The 24,076-nt window shown below is 40.0% G+C and overlaps 1 protein-coding gene across 1 annotated transcript in view; it reads right to left on the reverse strand.

Moving 5' to 3' along the window:
- Nucleotides 1-24,076, reverse strand: part of LOC135320761 (anoctamin-6-like) — a 53,238-nt gene that overhangs the window by 22,287 nt on the left and 6,875 nt on the right. The window contains exon 6 of the mRNA XM_064483823.1: nucleotides 19,324-19,423. Within this exon, the coding sequence (XP_064339893.1) occupies nucleotides 19,324-19,423 (100 nt within the window). The remainder of the gene's footprint in view (nucleotides 1-19,323; nucleotides 19,424-24,076) is intronic.

The raw sequence follows: 24,076 nt of genomic DNA on the forward strand, positions 1-24,076 counted from the left end.
CCTCCTATTCTGGCTGGACTTGTTCTTCCTGTTCAAACGTGTCCCATTTTTACTCAAGTTCTGCCTGGCGCCGCTTCCAGAACTCCAGAAGTAAGGTGACTAACAGAGAGAGAGAACAGCAGAATGTGGATCTTCAGTGATGACTGATGCTTCAGAAACCAGTACTTAATATTTATTTCCGTTAACACTTTGGTAAACGGTTAATAAAATCACATTTATTTATAGGCGATACTAAAGAGAAACATGAGTTAATGCCTTTTTTTAAGAAAAAAGAAAATGTAGATTATTTATTGAACTTTTGGAAACAGACTAGCTCTCTAGCTCAAGAAAAAGTTATTAACGTGATGGTCAGACGCAGGTGACTGTGTCTGATGCTAAAGTACCTGCTACCAGCACATTATGCCCACTAAAAACACAAATATCAGAGGGATGGGTATAGCTCAGTGGTAGAGCACGTGCTAAGCATGTACAAGGTCCTGGGTTCAACCCCAGTACCTCCATTAAAAAAGAAAATTAAAAAAAAGTAAAATTAACTGTCACAATTTAAAAGCAGTGCACGGTCCACCCTCCAAGCCTTCTCCTCACATCCCTGTCTCTTCTGTCCAAAGGACCTGAGGGTGGGGAAGGGGATAACAATGCTTTAGTAACCCTTGCATTTCTATTTTCCACCACCCCAGTCACACAAAATTAAAATAATATTCTTAAATATGGAAAACTGCCATTTTCCTCAATCTTCGGTAAAGTAATTTTTAGAAATCGTCAATCTGTTTTAAGACTCGTAACTTCAAATAGTAGACAAAAACAACATGAAATGTTTATTGAAAAATGTGGCTTCAGGGTAAATCCCCTAAGCCCTTCTTCCAACCAGACTGTTACCCCTAGGCCCTAACTCTAGAGAAATTCCAGAATAACCACTGTTCCCTCCACCATTATACCTGAGTCTCTACCATGCTCTGAGAATAAAGAGAAAAAAGACACAGTCCCTGCTTCCGGGAGCTCCTAGGTGCACAGGACTCATCATGAAATGATGGCTGAGGAGGCTTGTTAAGACGGCTTGGATAACAGTCAGCAGTGGGTGCTCGGGGCAGAGAGCCAGAACTGTAGCCAACGCTCTCCCAGAGGAGGAAACCACTGTGTTGAGTTCTGAGATGCCCTAGAAGTGATCAGGTGAAGTTATAATGTTAAGGCCATTTCTCCCTGGGGAGCTGCACATGCAAAGGAGGGAGGCCAAAGAGAGCCAGGTCACTTCCAGGAACTGCAAATATTCTAGAAGTGAGAACAGGGTGTGGGAGGCAGGTGAGGCAACCAGGTGGAGAGATCACAGGTGCACATCACACAGGACTCTGTGTGCCTCCAAGGTAAAGGAGACATGCAAAGTGATCTAGAAAGAAAAAAGATAGAGGCAGGGAGACCTATTGGCAGGTTCATGTGAAGGCCTGCTGAGGCCCCGCTAGGAGGAGAGAGAAGAAAACATTTCAGCAGGTGGACGGATTGGCCACAGATGTGATGGAAGGGCAGGAAGAGGTCAAAGATGCCGGCCAGCTTTCTGGCTTTGGCAGTGTCCTAAATTATAGTGCCATTTCCTAAAACAAGAAGGGCAGGAAGAGGAGCAAGTCGTGAGAGGAGACAACTGATTCAGTTCTGGCTGGGTGCCTGTGGGCTCCAGGAGAGATGTCCAATAGGCAAATAAAAGTCTAGAAATCGGGAGAAAGTTCTAGGCTGAGCCAAGTAGTTTTCCTGCTTCAAGAGGCTAATGGTTGTGAGTGGACAAGCTCACGAGAAGAGATGTAGAGGGGTAGCTCTCACCGTCCTGCACATGGGAAGCATCTGGGAGCCTTTAAAACATAGTGCGCCCCAGCCTGGTGTGGGGCCTTTGTACTGTTTATTGTTTTTTAAATACTTTCCTTTTTTGGGGGGGTAGTTAGATTTATTTATTTTAATGGAGGTACTTGGAATTGAACCCAGGACCTCTTGCATGCTAAGCAAGTGCTCAGCCACTGAGCCATACCCTCCCCATCATTTTTTTGTTTTTAGACATTAGCTCTACTGAGCAGTCAGGGTTGAGAATCAACCTGTAGAGAGCAGAGAGCCTTGGGGTAGAGATCAAGGAGAAGCTTCCCAGAGCCCTGCAGACCCCAGCAAGGGCAGCCGGAGATGCAGGGAGCCTCGGATGGGCTGTGAGGAACGTGAACTCAACACTCCCCAATGACAAACATGTTTCAAGCACCCACTTCCCAGCAGTGTTTCTTCTGAGTTTACTACTTTTCCAGTAATACTGGGTGAGAATAGAAATAATCTGGACAAAGGGATCAAATTCAAATGCTCGTTCTGACCATTCTTAGCTGCGTGATTACTGATTAAAAGGTTACCGGTCTGCCACGTGTAAACTGGGGGACCTAGAACCGTGCTCGTGGGCTGCTGTGAGCGTAATGAAATGACAACTATAAAGGCACTCCTGACTCTCAGAGGTAATTGCTACTATTGCCCCCATTTGGGACACCAAGAAACAGAGTCACAGAAAGCTTCAAACATTTGCCCAAGATGAAGGTTAGTGTCTGGAATCAAGCCAATGACTTCGTGGATCCAGAGCCCAGGATCTTCTTACGAATAACACGGCACTGCCCAGGTTCCCTGCTCCAAAACCCGCCTCCCTTTGGCTCAGTTCCATGGGCCCTGCGCTGCACAGATGTCGTCACTGCCTGCCTGCCCGCCCGGTGTCTGACCCCGGCACTGCTCCCTCCATCTCACACACCGCTTCCTTGGGCACACCAACCCTCACGAGGCCATTGCTGTGGGTACTCGGATGTTTACACGGAAACGCAGGTGGCAGCCCAGCTTTTTGCTATAGATGCTGCTGTCAGTGGAGGCAAAGAGCTCACAGTTGGTGGCGGAGGCCATTTCTGGTATCCTCCTTGGCTGGAGAGCTGGATGGAATCCAGTTTCCCTCTGCAACTTAGACATCCAGCATGAGAGTTATGTAAGGCCATCTGGCCTCTCAACATAGAAATGATGCCCCCGCAGTCGTACTTAATATTGTAATCTCCTGGCTCCACCAGGGAGCAGAGGCCATGGCCTGTTGTCCAACAAGTTTTGTTTCCTTACACGACAGCTACAATGGGGTGAGTAAACACCGGACCAGAAAATCTACAAAGCCCTCGTGTACTATTTCCTGACACTTGCAGGTCACCCAAATACCCCAGATCCTCCAAGTAAACAACTAGTAAGAGGAACTGAGCTGGCTCGTCTGTCAGATCCCTGATGGCAGGACGGATTTGTCCTCTCCTGTTCTCGGGATCATCCGTTCTCCTTCTGTGTGCCCTTCCCCGATTGAAGGAGACTGTTCTTTGTTTATGGGCTATGGAGTATTTGTGGCTGTCTGACGAGAACCTTCGAAACTAGAGCTCTTGGTGAGAATGGAAGCATGGCACCCACGTCTCATGAGCTCAGCTACCGAACAGCCTCATCTAGCCAAGACTGTGGCCAACACCAGGGGTCCACGCTGTTGAGTGTTGGGTCTGGAGAGCAATGCCTCCACCACTGAGAAGCTGCCCCACCACTTGTGCCCTTGTCCCCATCCAGGGGGAGGTGACGCATCCATGGGGTGAAAGCCTTGAGGGCACTAGGTGACTGTGGACCAAGCTGTGACTGGCTGGTCCTGCCCCCCAAGTGACCCATGTTACCCTCACATGCAGAAAATCCCCAAAGAGACCCCTGCTTGAGGGAATGGGTCACCTATAAGCCAACTGTCCTCGGGCCACCTAAGAAGCAACACAGTATACACAGTGAGCCACCCACTCACTACAGTATCCAAGGCTCACAGTTCCCTCATGTGACACCATGTACCCCCAGCAAAAAGAAGACCGTTACTTTGTAATTGACTTGAGAATTCTACTGAAAACACTGCCTTCCACCTTCCACTTATGAAGTTCTTTCCACTGTGTCCCCTGCTCTGCAATTGTGCAATCAGTCCAGAGCTCCCTCATGAGAAAGGAAGGAAGGGGCCGGGCAAATCCAATAAAGGAATGGCACAGCCTTTAGCACCAAGATGGTGGAAAAGTCAACTCCCAGTAGATCTTGAGCTTCAATACACACTCACCGAAATACAGCAGGATGTTAAATGGCACTCCCACAGGTCCCAGGACAGGTTCAAGGCTGACCATAAAATGTCTAAGGGTGAGTGGTGGCCCAATTTCTGGGAATCCCAACACCTTTCCCAAAGCAGTTGGAATATTCCTCCCACTTATTAGCATATGAAGATACTGAGTGCATAAAATCTAACAATCCCACACCTCGTGGTTGCTCTCTCTGCTGAGATAGACAGCCCACACACTGTCTGTGGAGTGTGTATCTACTTTTACTTTAAACTGGAGCACCCAACCCCCATGCCTCATGGCCTTTCTGTTGCCTTCTGAAACAGACCACTCTGTCTAGGGTGTATATATCTCTCTGAATAAATCTACTTTTACTGAACTGTGGCTCTCGAATTCGTTGCTGGGCAAACCAAGGACCCACACTTGGTGAGGTGCATCCCAGGGACCCAAATACAACCTGGGATATGGCCATCCTCTCCCCCACATTTTCCTGTATCATACATTCCTTCCCAAAGGATCTCACCTTGTGCACTCCAAAATAGACAGCACTCATGTGTCCTGACCAGGATCTGCTCCTGTGTGTATCATTTCTTATTTCCACTAGAACATCAACTTCAGGAGGACAAGGATTTGGTTCTGTTCACAAAGGAAGCACCAGCACATCACAGGTGCTGGAGAAGTATTAGCTGAATGAATGAGCTGTGGGAAGTCCTGGGATTTCCACCTGGAACTCCTAGCCTCTTGGGTCCCAGCTGACTACAGGTGCTCCCTGCTACTCATGGCTGACCTCTTGCCACCACTATCTGCTCTGCCATCACCTGAGCTGGGATGAGCTGAGATGGGCACCCACCCCGGAGAGCATGGCGCATGGTTCATGCCGTTACAACACACTCGCCCCTTGACTGTTAGAGGTTACTTAGGGTGGACAAACTGAAGGCAGCACCATGTGCACCGCCCTACCCCACAACTCACTTGAAGCACCAGGACTGCACACAGGGGAAACGCTGGCCCTTTGCAACCTAAGGAGAGGGACTATGGGTGAGAAGAGGGTCTCTGTCAACTAACAGTCTCTTTAAAAGCCCAGTCTTAGGAAAGCTCTTTAAAGATACTTTTTGTATCATCCTTGTGTTTCTGTAATCCCTCTAGATTTTGTCATTTTAATCTACACATCAGAAATACAGATATTCTTGAAATCTCTATTGATTTTCAATGAAGAAAATCCTCAATTTTCTACACTGCTAAGAAAATTACTGCACTTTATTTAAAAAAAGCAGCTTCCTTTCATGACTTCCTATCTTCAAACACCTAATTTCACAAGAATCAGTGAAGCAGGACATGAAAATCATGCTATGCTTTATCACCTACAGGTGGGCAGGGATGAAATGAATGAGTACTGATTTCATGAGACGGATGAGGGTGAGGAAGGACCAAGGATGAGAAACCAACATTTTCTAACCCATTTCTCTTTTTCAGAGTCCCAGACAAAACAGTGTGATTGTATCAACTAAAACAAGAATATCTGCACCCTTCTAAATGCACGCTACAACTTTACTACTACACACGGCACTCTGTCACTGACCTAAAGGCTGATGACAGCCAAGAAATTTGCAGGGATCTTATTCTGTGCTCATCCCTTTTTGTCTTTGGAACCTCAGGATATTTGCCTCCTCTCCCTGAGTGTCATTTTCCTCATCCTTCAAATGGGAGTGTAACAGTCATTCATTTGCTCAGGGTCTATTTGACAACTGGAGACGGCTTATGAAAACAACAAAAACAAAAAAAGCAAAACAGAAATTCTGATCTGTGCTGTCTTCCTCCTCCTCCCTGAACATGAATGGCATCTTTCACTGAATCCCGAACTTAAGGAGTAGTTCTGATGAGGAAGTCACAGGACTGCCGTGTAACTGAGAAATGACCTGAAGTAAAAGAATGAATTGCCAGCAAATCCTCAAAACCCATAAGGGTGGAAACCCTGGGAGCTACAGGCATGGGTGGGAGTTCCTTAGTACCCCATTTCACAAATGGGGAGAATTTTGCAGGGTCCATGAAAGACACAGATAGCCCAGTAAAATCACACCATGTTTTGGAGTACACCAGGGCCACGTCGATGCTGACCTGTATTTCTTCGTGTCCCAGAGCAAGGGCCCTGGGCAGGGGTGACTGTGCTTGAGGCTGGACAAGAAATTTCTGTTCTGTCTCTTTTGCTCTCTCTCTTCCTGCAATAAAACAACTGGTAGGACTCTGGTGGAGAGCAATATACCCACATTCTCTGGCAAACCACACACCGGGCAGCTCTAGCTGATCTGAGAGAGGACTCTTCAATGAACATATATACATCAAAGTCAGGCAGAAGGCTGCCTGTGACCTTGGGAATCCAAACCAGCTTGTCCTCTTAATCAGGATATTAGACATCTAAAGAAAGTGTGCACCAGATGAAGACGATGCATTAGACAGCGTTGGTGGTTATGGCCAGCAGTATCTAAGGACAAGTCATGCTCTGGCAGATGGGAGCATTTTGGTTGCTTTAAGAGTTTGCTACTGAAGGGCTGGGACATTTCATTGGGCCTTGAATCTCCAGACCTCTTTACTCACAAAGGGAGACAAGTTAGGTGAGCCAGCTCAGCCTTTATTCCAACTTCCTAACCAAAATGCTATGAGGTTGAAAATATATTTCTCAGACTCTTCTGCAGCAAGGGTTCCAGATATGGCTTTAAAAATGCCCATCAGAGATTGAGATTTACAAATATTAACTACTATATATAAAAATAGCTAAAAAAAATAAATTTCTTCTGTATAGCACAGGGAACTATATTTAATATCTTGTAATAACTTTTAATGAAAAATAATATGGAAAGGAATTCATACATATATATGTGTATATGAATGACTGGAACATTGTGCTGTACATCAGAAATTGACACATTGTAACTGACTATACTTCAAATAAAAAAAAAAATATATATATATATATAATGCCCATCAGCAGCTTCTGAATGTCACTTAAAGCAGAAACCCAGATGAATGGAGGCAAATGTGGGTAGAGGAGCTACGTTATTTTGCTGGGGTGGATGCAGCGGGCCTGGCAGAGATCTAGAAGGAATGCTCACAACAGCCACTTACTGATCTGCAAGTGAGTTTTGGTAATAGCTTCCTGAAATCCTCCCCACCCCTCCTGATGAGCCAGGTGTCTGGCGTTTCTCTGGAAATCACTAGGCACAGCCTGGGACTCAAAGGTAAAAATTAAAAACTGCAGTAAAGTAGCGAAGAGGCTGGCAGGACGTGTTGGACAAAAGTAGGTCAGAATCAACAAAGAATGGGGAGGGGATACAACGTGGGCTGAGGACCCTGACTACAGTTGTGGATTGTCTGTGTTAAGGACTCTGAGTCAGTATGAGTAGATGGATTGGTGTGGACTAAAATGGTGGCCATTGTTCAGATAAATATGTGATTTGGACTTTATTAATTAGAGGAGGGATTTTTTTCCCCCTTCAACATTGATCATTCCTAGGGAGCAGAAAAATACTCTGCCACACAACATCTAAGTGCAAAAGAGATGCTACGGGATGGTGGTGGTGTGAAAAATTTCAGTCCCGCAGTTCCAAGGATTCCTTAATGAGGTTCACAGCAGTTGGTACTTAAAATAAAATAAGGTACTTATAATAAAGACATCATCATATGTACATATCCTTAAAGATACACATATGGTGCTATACGTGGGCCTGAAATGTGTTCTACATTCTAAAATCCGATGAAATAAAATCAGTAGCTCAATATGCCTCTCGGCTCTATAAACATGATGTAGCTAATGATCACAGAAAACAAGATCAGCTAGTAAATTTGAAATTTGTCTTTTCCAGTGTCAAAGATAATATTTTTTGCTTTACTTAAAAAGCATTTTTTTAATTAGGACTGTCAGTGTCCATTGGTATATGGGGTTCAGTAGATATGTTCAGATGTTCTAGACAGTGACTCAGAGCAAAGACTGAGGTTTAGACAGTAGTTAAATGCCTCACCCGTGTAATCAGCATCCACATATTGCTATACTGAAAATCCTTAAAACTGAGAACTTCATTAAAACAAATAAAAGAAAGGGAAAAAAATAGCCACAGACTAGTGGAAGATTTGTAACGTGTAAAAATGACAAAGGGCTATTCATGAGCATATTCTTAAAAACCCCTACACTTTAATAAGTAAAACAACAAACGGACAACAGGTTGCACACTTCTCCCTGTAGGAGAAGCCATGCAGATGGACTCTTATGTGAATGGGGCTGGAGCTGTAGAATTAGTTACTCTTGCAAGTAACTCAGTTAAAAACAAATGCAAATGGGATACACTTCTACAATATCTGAGTAAAAATCTTGGAAAACTTACTCCTCTGTTAAGCAATGACAATGGCAAAATTTGTTAAAATTAACCTCTGCAGAACTCTGGAAATTTAACCAAGGCTTCCAGCAATAAGGGGAATGTTTATTTGAGAAAAAATAACAGCTAAATCTCCATAAAGATAGTCAGTTTTGTCATATCGTAACTTGAACTACCCCCATCCCCGTATCCTCACCTAAATGGTGGCCTTTAAAAGCAACAGTCTCACAATCAAGGAAGGGGCAGAAGTGATTTGAAGTTACCCAAAAAATCCGCCCCCAGAGAGCTGTCACTAATTCACCTATCTCAAACTCATGCTGTGCAAACAGCTTGTCCCCAGAATGTTTGTGGAAAACAATCAGCAGTGAGTAACTTTACAACTGCATGAGGCAGTGGTACCAGTACAGGCTAATTAGATGCTGACTAGGAAACTTAGAAGGCAAAATTGAGTATTGAGACTTTCTGGGGGTGGAGGTAGGGTTAAATAGCTCCAAAAAATTCTGAGAATTGTAGAAGTGCGTACACATGTGTGGCATATGGCAAGGAAAGATCTGAGAAAATCTTAAGCCTTCAACTCTGGCTGAACTTGAGGTTCTGCATAAGCAAGAACTAAAGGCTACAGAATAGCTGCAGACTGCCTGCCGGTGCTGAGGGCATCCCTCAGCACGCAGGCACACAGCCACCTGGCAACAGCTCAAACGATTGGCTCCAGGCATTGAAAGAATTCACTGTCCAATCATTATTACAGTGATGACAACTAGGCTTTCTGCACACATACAGATCTCATGGCCATGCATGATAAAGAATACAGACTTTACAGAATTTGTTCAGGAAAGTAACTAAATAAATATCTGCAGCAGCAATGACAATGGAAACAATGAAAAACCCTGGAGATGAGGAAAATCTGGCTTTCAGATCTGCCATATTGTAATATTTTAAATGTCCAGTTTTCAACAGAAAATTACAAGATGTACAAAGAAACAGAAAAGTTTGGCCATAACACAGGGGAGAAAGTAGTCAATAGAAACTCCCTGAGGAAACCCAGACACTGGACTTACTAGACAAAGACATAAATAAGGAATTACACATATGATCAAAGAGCTAACCGAAACTATGCCTAAAGAATTTAAGTATGTGAACATCTAATTGTACAGAGAATATCAATAGATAAAATTTACATTAAAAACCAACTGGACATTCTAGAGATACAAATATAATGACTAAAATGAAAAATTCAATAAGAGATTTCTCTGTAGATATGAACTTGTTGAAGAAAAAGTCAGTTAATTTAAAACTACTGAGATTATCCAGTCTGTGGAACAGAAAGAAAAAGGAATGAACAAAAATGAACACTGTGTCAGAGATATGTTGGACACCATCAACAATACCAATACACATATAATGTGAGCGCCAGAAGGAAGGAGAGAAAAAAAGGGGTAGAAAAAGTATATAAAGAAATAATGGCTGAAAACTTCCCAAATTTGATGAAAACATTAATTTGTACATCCCAGCAGCTCAACAAACTCCACGTGGTATAAATGTAGAGACATCGAAAATAGGCACATCAGACTAAGTGTTTCAAAAGAGAAGAACAAAGAATCTTGACAGCAGAAAGAGAAAAGAGGCTCAACATATTCAAAGGCTCCTCAGTAAGACAGTTGATTTCTCATCAAAAACCATGGAGACCAGAAGGCAGTGGGATGGTATCGTCAAAGTGATAAAAGGAAAATACTGTCACCAAGTATTTTATAGCCAACAAAATGATTCTTCAAAAAAAAAAAAAAGAAGAAATTAACACACTCCTACAAAATCTGAAAGGATCAATTGCTAGCAGGCCTGCCCTACAAGAAATACTAAGGATAGTCCAGCAGGTGTAAATGAAAAGACACTCACCTGAAAAATAAAGAGCACTACTACATGAGTAAGAAAATAAAACAGTATAAATACAGTATTACATGTACGTGTTTTCTTCTATTTGATGTAAAAGACAACTACATAAAACAATACTTATGAAACAGTGTAGATGCACTTATAAATGCATAAAGGTGTAACTTGTATGACAGTGACAGCATGAGGAGGGGGAGGGAAAAGATTGATATCAAAGCAAAGTTTTTGTGTACTATTGAAATTAAGTTGGCATTCATGTGAACTAGATTGCTTTAAAACAATATGTTAATAATAATCTCCAGGGCAATGGAGGAGAAGGAGGAGGAGGAAGAGGAGGAGGAGGAGGAGAAGAAAAAGATAAAATAAACAACAAATTAAAATGGCACACTTGAAAATGCCTACTTTGTACAAAAAAGTGTAGTAATAGAGCATTGGGGAAATAAAAAGTCATATAGAAAGCAGATAGCAGATGTAACTTCAACCTGATAAGAAATTACATTAATGTAAATGAATTAAATATTCTAATCAAAATAGTAAAGGCAGAAATAAATGGAATAGAGAATAGATGAATAACAGAGAATAATCAACAAAAAGAAAAGTTGGTTCTTTGAAAAGATCAAGAAAATTGACAAATTTTTAGCTAGTACTGAAGAAAAAAAGAGAGAAGGTTCAAATTACTAAGATGAGAAATGAAAGGAAGGATGTCACTACTGCCCTAACAAAAATAACAAGGAATATAAGGGAATACCATGAATACTTGTATAGCCAATAAATGAGATAATCTAGATGAAATGGATAAATTCCTAGAAGGATATGTGACTAAATCTAATTCAAGGAGAGATAGAAAACTCAAATAATCCTACAATAAGTAGTGACTGAAACAGTAATCTAAAACATTCCCACAAGGAAATGCTAGGCCAGTATGGCTTTGCTGGTGAATTCCATCAACTACTTAAAGAAAAAACAAAAACAAAAAACAAACAAACAAAAAAATGCTTCACAAACTCGTCTAAAAATAAAGAGGTGGGCACACTTCCCAATTCATTCAATGACACGAGTATCACACTGATACCAAAACCAGACAAAGGCATCACAAGAAAACTAAAGACTATCTCTTATGGATATAAATGCAAAAGTCCTCAACAGAATAAAAGCAAATCCAATCCATTAACATATAAAATAGACCACAATTCAGTGGGATGTATCCAGGTATGCAAAGGCACTTCAACATAAAAAAGTCAATTCATGTAATATGCCATATTAATAGAATAATAGATAAAAACTATGAATAGAAGAGAACTTCCTCAACTTGACAGAGAACATCTATGAAAAACCTGGAGCAAAGATCATACATAATGGTGAAAGACTGAATTATATCCTCCCAAAATCAACATTGTACTAGAGGTTCTAGTCAAAGCAAACAGACAAAGAAAATAAAGCCTCTAGATTAGAAAGAAAGAAATAAAACTATTTCAATTCCAGATGACATGATATTATACATTGAAATCACAAAGAATCCACAAAGAAAAAAGAGAGAGAGAGAGAGAAAAAAAAAACTATTAGAATTAACAACATAGTTTGACCAAAATTGTAAGACACAAATCGATATATAAAAAAGTAATTATATTTCTATACAACAGCAGTGAATAATCTAAAAATAAAATGTAGGAAACATTTTCATTTACAATAGCATCAAAAAGAATAAAATACTTAGGAATATTAAGAAAAATATGTGGAATACTGAGTAAAATGTCTGAAACTTGTATATTGAAAACTAAAATACTACTGATAGAAGTTAAAAATGACCTAAAATAAATGGAAAGCTCTTCTGTGTTCATGGATCAGAAGCCTTATCATTGTTAGGATGGCATTTGTCCTCAAAATGACCTATAGATTCAATGCAAATCTGGCTTTTTGGGAGAAATGAGCAAACTGTTCCTAAAACTATGGAAATGCAAGATACCCAGAATAGTCAAACAATCTTGAAAAAGAACAAAGTTTTGAAGTTTCCAAATTCAAAACTCAGTAACAAAATGGTAATCCATACAGTGTGGTACTTGCATAAAGGACACACAAATAGATTGAGAGAAAAGAACTGAGAGTCCATAAACAAACTCTTACATGTAGCCAGTTAATTTTTCGTAAAGGTTCCATGACAATCCAACGGGAAAAAAGTAATTTTTACAAAAATGATGCTGGGACACCTGAACATACACCTGGAAAGAAAGAAAACTGAACTTTTATCTTAACACCATTTATGAAAATTAACTCAAAATAAATCACAGACCTGAAATTATAAAACTTTTAGAAAATGAACAATGAGAAAATCTTCAGGATTTTGAAGTACAAATACTTCTAAGATATGACAGCAAAAGCACAAACAACAAAAGAAAATATATCAAGTGAACTGGACTTCAGTAAAATTAAAGACTTCTGTGCTTCAAAGGACTTCATCAACAAAGTAAGAAGACAATCCACAGAATGGGTGAAAATATTTCCAATATTTTCCCTGATAAGGGACTTTTTATCCAGAATAGACAAAGGAGACTTAAAACATGAAAATACAAAGACAAATACAATTAAAATGGGCAAAGAATTTGAATAGATGTTTCTCCAAAGAAGACATACGAATGGGAAATAAGCACATAAAAAGATGTTCAACATCAGTAGGCATTAGGGAAACAGAAATCAAAAGCACAATGACATGCCACTTCATACCAAATAGGATGACAAATATATATGATATATGATATATAAATATGTATCTATAAACTCGGTAATAAAAAGTGTTGATGAGGATGTGGAGAAACTGGACTCCTCATACATTACTACTGGAAATATAAAATGGTGCAGTCACTTTAAAAACTACTTTAGCAATTCCTCAAAATGTTAAAAGTAGAATACATCCCAGCAATTCCATTTTTTGATATATCCTGAGAAGAACTGAAAATATGTGTTCACACAAAAACTTGTCCATGAGCATTTACAGCAGAATTATTCATCATCAACTGATGGATGGATAAGCAAAGTGGTGTATTTATAACAATGGCATATTATTTGAACACAAAAAGGACTTTGGGTACTGATATATGCTACACCATGGATGAGCCTTGACAACGTCACACTAAATGAAAGACGACAATCAAAAAAGGCAGCATACTGTATGGTTCTACTTATATGAAATGCCCAGAACAGGCAAATCCGTAGAGACAGAAAGTAGAGTGGTGGCTGCTGGGGTCTAAGGGAAAGGAAGTTTAGGGAGTGACTTACTAAAGGGTACTGGTTCTTTTTGGGAGTGATGGCTACAAAACCCTGAAATGTACTTAAAATCCTAATGCACAATTTCAAAGGCTGCATTTTATGGTATGTGAATTATATCTCCATAAAGCTGTTACTTTTGAAGCTGAGCCCATATATGGAGCAACTGGCCCAGCACTGACTGCAGCATCTGGAGGGGGAGTGACCCACCCACCCACCACAAAGGAAAGGATCACCTGACCCAGTGTTGGAGGGGTGCAATCTTCTTGCCGAAAGACACTGTGAGTAGCACAGACAAGGGGGCAAACAGAGCAAGGTGAGTTTGTGAAACAGGGCGAAGACACAAAGGCCTCTCAATAAAACCATTAAGAGCACACAGTCTCTAGGAGAACAAATCTTTGTTTTTAAAATCTTTTTATATCTGTTTTATTCCTATTACATTTTTAATCTTTATTTTTAAACAGTCCTATATGTTTACAATTCTCATTTCATTTATATTCTCTTGGTTTTGATCTGTTATTTATTAGTCACAGGTTTCAAATATTGTATTTTGAATTTTCTCTTCTTTTTATTAAGATTCTTAAAAGATATCTCAACTCGATTCCTATTCTGCTTCAACTTGCTCTTCTATTATTGATTATACACTCTTTTCAAACCTTCTTTTCCTCCATTCTTTTAAAATTCTCTCTCTCTCTCTTTTAAGTTTTATTCCCACATAGGCTTTAGATAGATAAATAAATAAACTCCTTTAAGGACCACAATAGATAACTGATACTCCAAAAGCCACAGGGCCAGAGAGATATGAGCAGAATGAAGAAGCAGAGGAAGTCCTGCCAATTAAAATAGCAAGAGAAATCCCCTCAAAGAACGATCAATAAAATAGACATTGATGGCCTACTAGATCAAGATTTCAAAAAAGAAGTGATCAAATTACTGAAGGAACTAAAAGAGATAGTCTTTAGAGACATAAAATGTATCAAAAACAAAATAGAAGCTATAAAGAAGAGCCAAGTAGAATTGGTAAATTCATTGGCTGAAATGAGATCTGACCTAAAGGCTGTACAAAGCAGGCTAGATAATGCAGCAGAACGAATAAGTGACCTAGAAGACAGGACAACAGAAAGCACCCAATCAGAACAGCTGAGAGAAAAACAAATATAAAACAATGAAAACAATATAAGGAACCTATGGGATAATATAAAGCATGCCAATCTATGCATAATAGAGGTACCAGAAGGGGAAGAAAGAACAAAGGGGATGGAAAAGGTAATTAAAGAAATCATGACTGAAAACTTCCCAAACTTAAAGAAGGAATCAGACACCCAAGCACAGGAGGATCAGAGGGTCCCAAACAGGAAGAGCCCAAAGAGAAACACGCCAAGATATATCATAAATCAAGATGGCCAGACTGAAGGATAAAGAAATGTTCCTAATGGCAGCAAGAGAAAAACAAAGAGTGAGTTACAAGAGAAGGCTCTCAGCTGATTTCTCTACAGAAACACTACAGGCCAGAAGGGAGTGGCAAGATATATTCAAAGTCCTGAATGAAAAAAAAAGATGCAGCCTAGGATACTTGCTCCAGCAAGGCTATCCTTTAGAATAGAAGGAGAGATAAAGAATTTCACAGAGAAGCAAATACTAAAAGAATTTAGCAACACTAAACCCATGCTAAAAGAAATATTGAAAGGTCTACTCTAAATAGAAAAGAAGCAGGATGCTACAGAAATGAGAATTCATGACTGTGAGAGTATTTTTCCTTTCTTCTTTTTTTTTTTTTTAAATCTTGTTCTCAGTAGGATGGGTTTGAGATTACATTAATATCTGTTTAGTACACACAGTTACAGTAATTGGTTAACAGACTTACAAAAAAGTGTAATCACAAGCCAAAAACTTACAAGTGAGTCACAAAAACTAAATACAATACAAAGGAAAATTACCATACCACAAAAGGAAGAAGAAAGGAACCAAGAAGAAATACCATATCAACTGCAAAAATAAGTTGAAAATAGCAATAAACTCTCATCTATCATTAATTACTGTAAATGTTAATGGTCTAAATGCTCCAGTCAAAAGACAGAGTAGCAGAGTGGATAATAAAGCAAGAACCTTCAATACACTGCATACAAGAGACACACTTTAGGGAGAAGGACACATATAGATTGAGAGTGAATGGACGGAAAAGGATATTCCATGCAAATGGAAATGCCATAAAAGCAGGTGTAGCAGTATTGATTTCAGACAAAATAGACTTTAAAACAAGGGCCATAAAGAAAGATAAATAAAGACATTTTATAATGATTAAAGGATCAATACAAGATGAAGATATTACAATCATTAATATATATGCACCCAACATGAGCACCTAAGTACATTAAACAACTACTAACAGAGATAAAGGGGGAAATTGATGGGAATACAATCATTGTCAGAAATTTTAACACCACATTAACATCACTAGACAGATCTTCCAGACAGAAAATAAATAAGGCAACAGAGAAATTAAATGATACAAGAGAATAATTGGATTTAGTGGATATTTTCAGAGCATTACAATCCCCCATAACAGAATAAACAATCTCTTAAAATGTGTGTGGAACATTTTCTAGGATTGATCATGTACTTAGTCACAAAAGAAGCCTCAACAATTTTAAGAAGATAGAAATTATCTCAAGAATCTTTACTGACCACAATGCCATGGAAACTAGAAATCAACTTCAGAGAAAAAAAGGAGAAAGAAAGGAAAGCATTGAGATTAAACAACATGCTATTAGAAAACCAATGGGTCAATGATGTAATCAAAGTTGAAATTAAAGAATACCTTGAGACAAATGAAAATGAAAACACAACCACACAAAACATATGGGACACAGCAAAAGCAGTGTTAAGAGGGAAGTTTAGGGTAATGCAGGCCTTCCTCAAAAAAGAAGAACAATACCAAATAAACAATCTAACCCACCAGCTGAAAGAACTAGAAACAGAAGAGCAAAAACACACAAAAGTCAGCAGAAGGAAGGAAATAATAAAGATCATGGAGGAAATAAATAAAATAAAGATTAAAAAAATAGAGAAAATAATCAATCAAACCAAAAGCTAGTTTTTTGAAAGAATAAATAAAATCGAAAATCCTCTGGCCGTACTCACAAAGAAGAATAAAGAGAGAGCACAAATTTGCAAAATAAGAAAGGAAAATGGAGAAATTACAACAAATAACATAGAAATACAGAATATCATATGAGAATATCATGACAAACTACATGGAAAAAAATGGATAACCTAGTGGAGATGGACAAGTTTCTGGAAACATACAGTCAACTAAGACTGAATCAAGAAGAAACTATCCACTTGAACAAATGGATCACTAGGAATGAAATTGAATTAACAATAAAAAACCTCCCTACAAATAAAAGTCCAGGACTGGACAGCTTCACCGGGGAGTTCTACCACACATACAAAGAAGAACTCATACCAGTCCTTCTCAAACTCTTCCAGAAGATTGAAAAGAAGGAATATTCCCAAACTCATTCTATGAAGCCACTATTACCCTGATACCAAAACCAGGCAAACACACCACCAAAAAAGAGAATTACAGACTAATATCACTGATGAACACAGATGAAAAAAGTCCTTACCAAAATACTAGTAAATAAAATCCAACAGCACATAAAAAAGATAATACATCATGCTCAAGTGGGATTCATCTCAGGGACACAAGGGTGGTTCAACATATGAAAATCAATCAATGTAATACTTCACATCAACAAGAGAAAGGACAAAAACCACATGATCATCTCAATAGATGCAGAAAACTTTGATAAAATTCAACACCCATTTATGATAAAAATTCTCACCAAAGTGGGTATTGAGGGAACATATCTCAACATCATAAAAGCTATAGATGACAAACCTACAGCCAGCATAGCACTCAACGATGAAAACCTCAAAAGATTCCCACTAAAATCTGGGACAACTCAAGGATGCCCACTATCACCACTCCTATTCAACATAGACTTGGAAGTCCTGGCCACAGCAATCAGGCAAGTAACAGAAGTAAAAGGGGTCTAAATTGGAAAAGAAGAGGTAAAAGTGTCACTATATGCAGATGACACGACAATATATATAGAAAACCATAAAAGGTCCACACAAAAACTACTAGAGCTGATCGAAGAATTTAGCAAAGTAGCAGGTTACAAGATTAATGTTCAAAAATCAGTTGCATTTCTTTACACAAATGATGAGTCAACAGAAAAAGAAAGTAAAGAAACAATCCCCTTTAAAATAGCACCCAAAGTAATAAAATATCTAGGAATAAATCTAACCACAGACGTGAGAGAATTATACACAGAAAACTATAAACCATTGGTGAAGGAAATTAAAGAAGACTTTAAAAAATGGAAAGGTATCCCAAGCTCTTGGATTGCAAGAATCAATATTGTTAAAATGGTCACACTGCCCAAGGCAATCTACAGATTTAATGCAATCCCTACCAAATTATCCTGGACATATTCCATAGAACTAGAACAAATCACAATAAAATTTATATGGAACCATCAAAGACATAGAATTTCCAGGGAATAACTTAAGAAAAAAAGAAAGAGGCTGGAAAAATAACTGTCCCAGACTTGAGACAATACTATAGAATTACAGTCGTCAAGACAGCATGGTATTAGTACAAAAACAGACATACAGCCAAATGGAACAGAATAGAGGGCCCAGAAATGAGCCCAAATACTTTTGGTCAACTAATATTCAACAAAGGAGGCAAGAATATACAATGGAATAAAGATAGTCTCTTCAGCAAGATAAACATAAGACAAGATACAATAAACCTCCTAGGAGAAAATACAGGCAAAATATCTGACATACATCTCAGAAATCTTCCCCTAGGGCAGTCTACCCAAGCAATAGAAATAAAAGCAAGAATAAACAAATGGGACCTAATGAAACTTACAAGCTTCTGCACAGCAAAGGACACCTTAAGTAAAACAAAAAGACAACCTACAGAATGGGAGAACATTTTTGCAAATGAAACTAACAAAGGCTTGATCTCCAGAATATATAAGCAGCTCATATGACTTACTGAGAAACAACCAAATAACCCAATCCAAACATGGGCAGAAGACCAAAACAAGCAATTCTCCAAGGAAGATATACAAATGATCAATGGGCACATGAAAAATGCTCAATATCACTAATTATCAGAGAAATGCAAATCAAAAGTACAATGAGGTATCACCTCAAACCAGTCAGAATGGCCATCATTCAATAATCCACAAATGACATATGCTAGAGAGGCTGTGACAAAGGGAAAACTCCGACACTTCTGGTGGGAATGCAGTTTGGTGCAGCCACTGTGGAATAGGTATTGAGTTTCCTCAAAAGACTAGGAATAGAATTGCCATATGACACAGGAATCCCACTCCTGTGCATATATCCTGAAGGAACCCTACTTCAGGATGACAGCTGCACCCCAATATACATAGCAGCACTATTTACAATAGCCAAGACATGGAGATAGCTTAAACGTCCATCAACGGATGACTGGCTAAAGAAGTGGTATATTTATACAATGGAAAACTACTCGGCTATAAAAACTGACAATATAGGGCCATTTGCAGCAACGTGGATGCTCCTGGAGAATGTCATTCTAAGTTAAGTAAGCACCGTAACAAGGAATAAAGAGAAGTTACCTCTAAGTACAGTTATTTTGATTAAAATATACATACAGAAAGCAAGTCACCCCCACGACTGCTGCCAGGAGGAGCATCTGAATGTAATAGCCCAGCCCAAGCAAAGTAGATTCCGACCTTCTCTCCGTAGAATTTCCTGCAGAAAGACAGAAGGTAGTTTCAGAAGAAACACATATTCACTCTGTAGCTTCATCCTCATGTTAATTTCTTTTTTCTTTGTTTTTTGGTGGGGCATAATTAGGCTTATTTATTTGTTTTTTAAATGGAGGCATTGGGGATTGAACCCAGTACCTCATGCATGCTAGGCATTCACTCTACCACTGAGTTATACCCTCCTTCCATCATACTAATTTCTGATTCTAAATCAAGGGGGCTTTAAGTTTAAACCTCTGACTCAATTCACACTTAAAACATATGCGTTTTCACAGCAGCCCCCAAATTCTACCGTGAAATAAGAAGTATTTTACGTATCATAGAAATACAGATCACTGGTTCACCTGCTGAAGAGAGATAAATGAGAACAGAGCAAAGGAGGGGACGAGGCCGACTCCGGAGCAGATGCAGGGGATCATCACCACTCACTGGACAGTCTGGCACATTCAACAAATCCCACCAAAGATCATTCTTAACAGGCTTGACACAAGTGGACTTCAACTACTGGCTCAGTCATCTGCGTCTGCCTTATCTCGGGAACTTCCCTGGAGCAAATGCAACGTAAACCACAGATAATAAGGAAATGGCTGATAATGATAACAACTGGGAGTGCAATGTCTCTCTGACAAAATATTTATAAAACTCATGTGGGAATGGGAGAGGGCAGGAGGGATGTGGCTGAGTAAGGAACTGCCCTGTATTCTTTGTATCTAGCACGTCGGCTGTTCCTAGGTTTCAAAAACCCTTCAATGTTACTCAGTTAATCTGGAGTAGACGGAACAGGCCAGGGAGGCAAGATTAGAAGAAAGGAGGCAGGGCACGAAGCGGTGCCAGGCTGGTCCTGAAAGGGAGACAGACACAGACAGGCAGACACAGAGGGCTTAGGGATGAGGCGGAACAATGAGGCGGCGGCTCAGGTGTGTTTGCTGCTACTGATACTTCCCTCAGCTGGAGCACTGCTGACGCGGCAGTGCTGGGTAAAACCTGTGACTTTCCTCAGCTCTGAGTTCTCTCGGAAGCTTCCGGCTCAGTCTGGAGTTGAGATGAGCTCCGAGGGCCTAGCCTAGGGGGGACTCAGCTCTGAGAACAGCCTGGAGTCCTGAGAAACTTCACGCAGGAACCCCTAGGGCTGGACCAGCGCTCACAGGGCTGCTGTGAGACCAGCTCCATCGTCAGAGACCTGGGCGTGGACCATTCCATGGGGAAAATGGCTGAGCCCGATGCCAAATCAGATAGGAGGGACAAAGTGTGTTCATTCTCATGTGACTGGTCTTTGTGGCCTGGCTCACAGATGGCAGGCTCAGGATGGTGTCTGGCAGAGAAAACCCTGGCAATGGGTTTGAGATGTCTTGGACTCTTTCTTGTTAAGCTTTTTGTAATACATTCTTATCAACTGTCCATCCTGAAAATGCCACATTCAAAACTGAAAGAATGTTAGAAGTTGCTTGCTCCAACTGGCCAATGGTAAACACACCCTGCTACAGTTAGAGAGCTGGTCAGGCAGCCTCTGCCTGCATATTTACAATGACGGAGAGTTCATTACTTCCAAAGGTTACATGTCGGCAAGAATGTCAGAAAGAATTTTTGAACCTTAAACAGATGTCTGCCCCCTAGTCCTTGCTGAAAGGCTAGAAATAATGAGGATCCCTTCAAATGTAGTTTTGTCTGATTGTTATCTCTCTCTGTCAAAAACACCCCAATTCTTAACATCAATTTTTCAAAATTCAGCTTTGATTTCTTTTTATCAAACTTATACCATACATTCATTAAAGAGTCAAACAGTTCTCGAACACCGATTGTAAAAAGGAGCAGTTCCCAACAACCACCCCATTTCCTGGTCAGAAGCAACAATGTTCAGCTCCTACTGCTGACTCTTGGAATAAAAACTCCCTATTTCTGACTAATATCCTTGTAACACAGCCTACTGACTTTTTCAGCTTTATGTATCACCTATTTAACTTTCTATTTTGGAAAATGAATATTAAGCTCTCTTTCAAACCACATCTCCTCTACACACCCAAACCTTCATTCTTCCAACCTTTTGATACAAATACATTATAATTTTGATCAGCTCAGTATCCTTGCTTTACATTATTAGGACTCTGTACAGACTGTTCACAGCTGTAGCAAGTTGTCTGCTAGGCTTACTTTTTTATTCCCTACTTTGTTTTTCCTGGAGTTAATAATTGTCTTGGTGGTTCATAGCTTAGATTTCTCTGCGCTTAACAATTCAACCCCATACCTTCTCCTAATGAATAACTTTCTCAATACTTTCCAATTCATTGTCTACAAATTTCATCTCCTTGAATAAATCTCTTCAGATCTCCTTCAACCTGGATTAACGACATGCTAGTCTTGTCACAGAGCTCAAGGGGCCACTAGTGGGAAGCAACAAGGGAATACATGGACCAGGAGAAGGGAACAGATCAACATAATTTCCTTCACAAAACATACTTAAAATAGTGGGAAAATTGTTTTCTTTACAAACACAAACACACACACCAACCCCAAAATCCCATAAAGAATGATTAAATAGCCATCAAACCCATTGCCCTGCCATCAAATTCTGTATAACATAAAACAAAAATAACAGAAGGAATATATCATATAAATATGAATCTCAAGGGGGATGGGGTACACTCAGTGGCAGAGTGTGTGCTCAGCAAGCATAAGGTCCTAGATTCAATCTTCAGTACCTCCATTAGAAAAAAACATTAGAAACAATAGAAAAATGTATCAACTTTAAATATTTACAAATATATAAACTTCCTCTTTTAAAACTGTTCTACAGGATAATACGGGTTAATGAGAAAGTGCCTCTTCATGACTGTGATCCTGCTGATAATTGTGGGAGGAAATTAGAGTATGACCACATGAAATAAAATCCCTTATGAAATAATGATCCCGGGTGACAATCATTATTGGCTGCTGTCATCACAAAAAAGAGAGTCAACTGGACATTATGTACCTTATGACAGGAGTACAAAACTTCATATAACAAATATTCTTGCACAAATTTGAACCTCGTTCAGATCAAGCTTTTAGGGGAGGATCAAATCACTTAGCTAAAGCCAATACATAGGATGGAGAAATAAGTCTAACCACAGGGGAGAATGAAATCAACCAAACAGGAAGTAGAGAAATCCCTCAGCAATTTCAAGGAAAATGAGAAACAGGAAAATTATAGATTAGAACCCACTTGAGAGATATGCTAGCTGCAATGTGTGAACTTAGTCTGGATCCTGATTTCAACCCCAAAACTGCTTAAAAGTGTATTTTTGTGACAATCAGGGAATTATTTTGTAACCCTAAAAAAATTGAATATTCCAATTGTATTTGAAAGAGACCTTGTCATTTCACTAATGAAAGGTTAAGCTACGTAGGATTGCCTTCAAAATGATCCCGAAGTGGGGGAGGGGAAGAGGTGGAGATGAAAGTTGCAACAACAGTGACTCTGAGTTGATAATTCTGGAGATGGGTGACTGATACAGACAGGCTGGCTGTGCTGTTCTCTCTACTTCTGTACGTGTTTGAATCTTTCCATAAAATGTGAAACAAACAAAAAGACTTCAGTGATTTAAAACCCTCACTTGGAAGGTTAAGAGGTTTGCCCAAGTAGGTGGGCATCTGAATGGGGCACTGAGATTAGGAAGATCAGGCACCTGGCTCCAGGCCGACCTGGGGCTACCTTGACCCTTCTCTTCTCCTCACCATCCACAGCCAGCCCATAAGTGCATCCTGTCAGCTCCACTCCCCAAACGCATTCTCCCTGGCTCCCACCATCTCTCATCTGGCCCACTCCAAGAGCCTCCGACCAGGCCTCCCTGCTTCCTGGGTCCCTGCAATTCATTCTCCACATTATCTTTGCAAATTGTGAGAGAAAATTACCTTAGTGCTTAAACTATCATGACTGCTTCTCACTGCACTTAGAGTCTACACTACTTTCCGTGCTCCTGATGCCCTTCTAAACCTCGCGTCTCATCACTCTCACCAGCGTTGGCTCCAGTATCTCCTCAAACCTGCTGAGCACATTTGTGCCTCGGGGCAATGGACAAGCTGCCTCTATTCCTGGGGTGACTTATCCCAGATCCTCAAAGACCAGCCTCCTTATCACCATCTCAGCTCACATGTAACCTTCTCAAAGATAGCTTTCTTGACTCCATTTCCCCCAAGTCTCCCATCTCAACACTGTATTATTTCCTTCATTTCAATCTGAAATTGTTTCCTTATTAGCCCGATTATTTTTGTTTGCTCAATTGTCCTTGGCCTCCCTCCACCCAGCAGCCTTGCACAAACAGCATAAGCTCCCGGGGAGCAGCCGGCGCTGATGCTCTGAGAATACACATGCTGAGCGCGACATTACAGTCACGTGGTGTAGTGAAACGGTGTCGAACAGCAGATAGAGCTAAGCAGTGAGAATACTTCTCTTATTTTATAATTTAAGTGAAACCTAACATTTACTCCTGTTTAATGAAGAATTTGGTAGGTCTTTGTTCCCAGTTCCTGGACGGCAACCCCTAAAGCCTTGAAATTTCCCAAGATAGGAGTGTCTTTACTATTCATGGTGGACCCTTGGATGGCTTGTGTTCATGAGATAACTCAGGATGGGGACTGGCCAGCCAGAGACACCAACCAT

The sequence above is a fragment of the Camelus dromedarius genome, unplaced genomic scaffold, assembly GCF_036321535.1.
Source record: "Camelus dromedarius isolate mCamDro1 unplaced genomic scaffold, mCamDro1.pat HAP1_SCAFFOLD_175, whole genome shotgun sequence".
NCBI classification, from domain to species: domain Eukaryota; kingdom Metazoa; phylum Chordata; class Mammalia; order Artiodactyla; family Camelidae; genus Camelus; species Camelus dromedarius.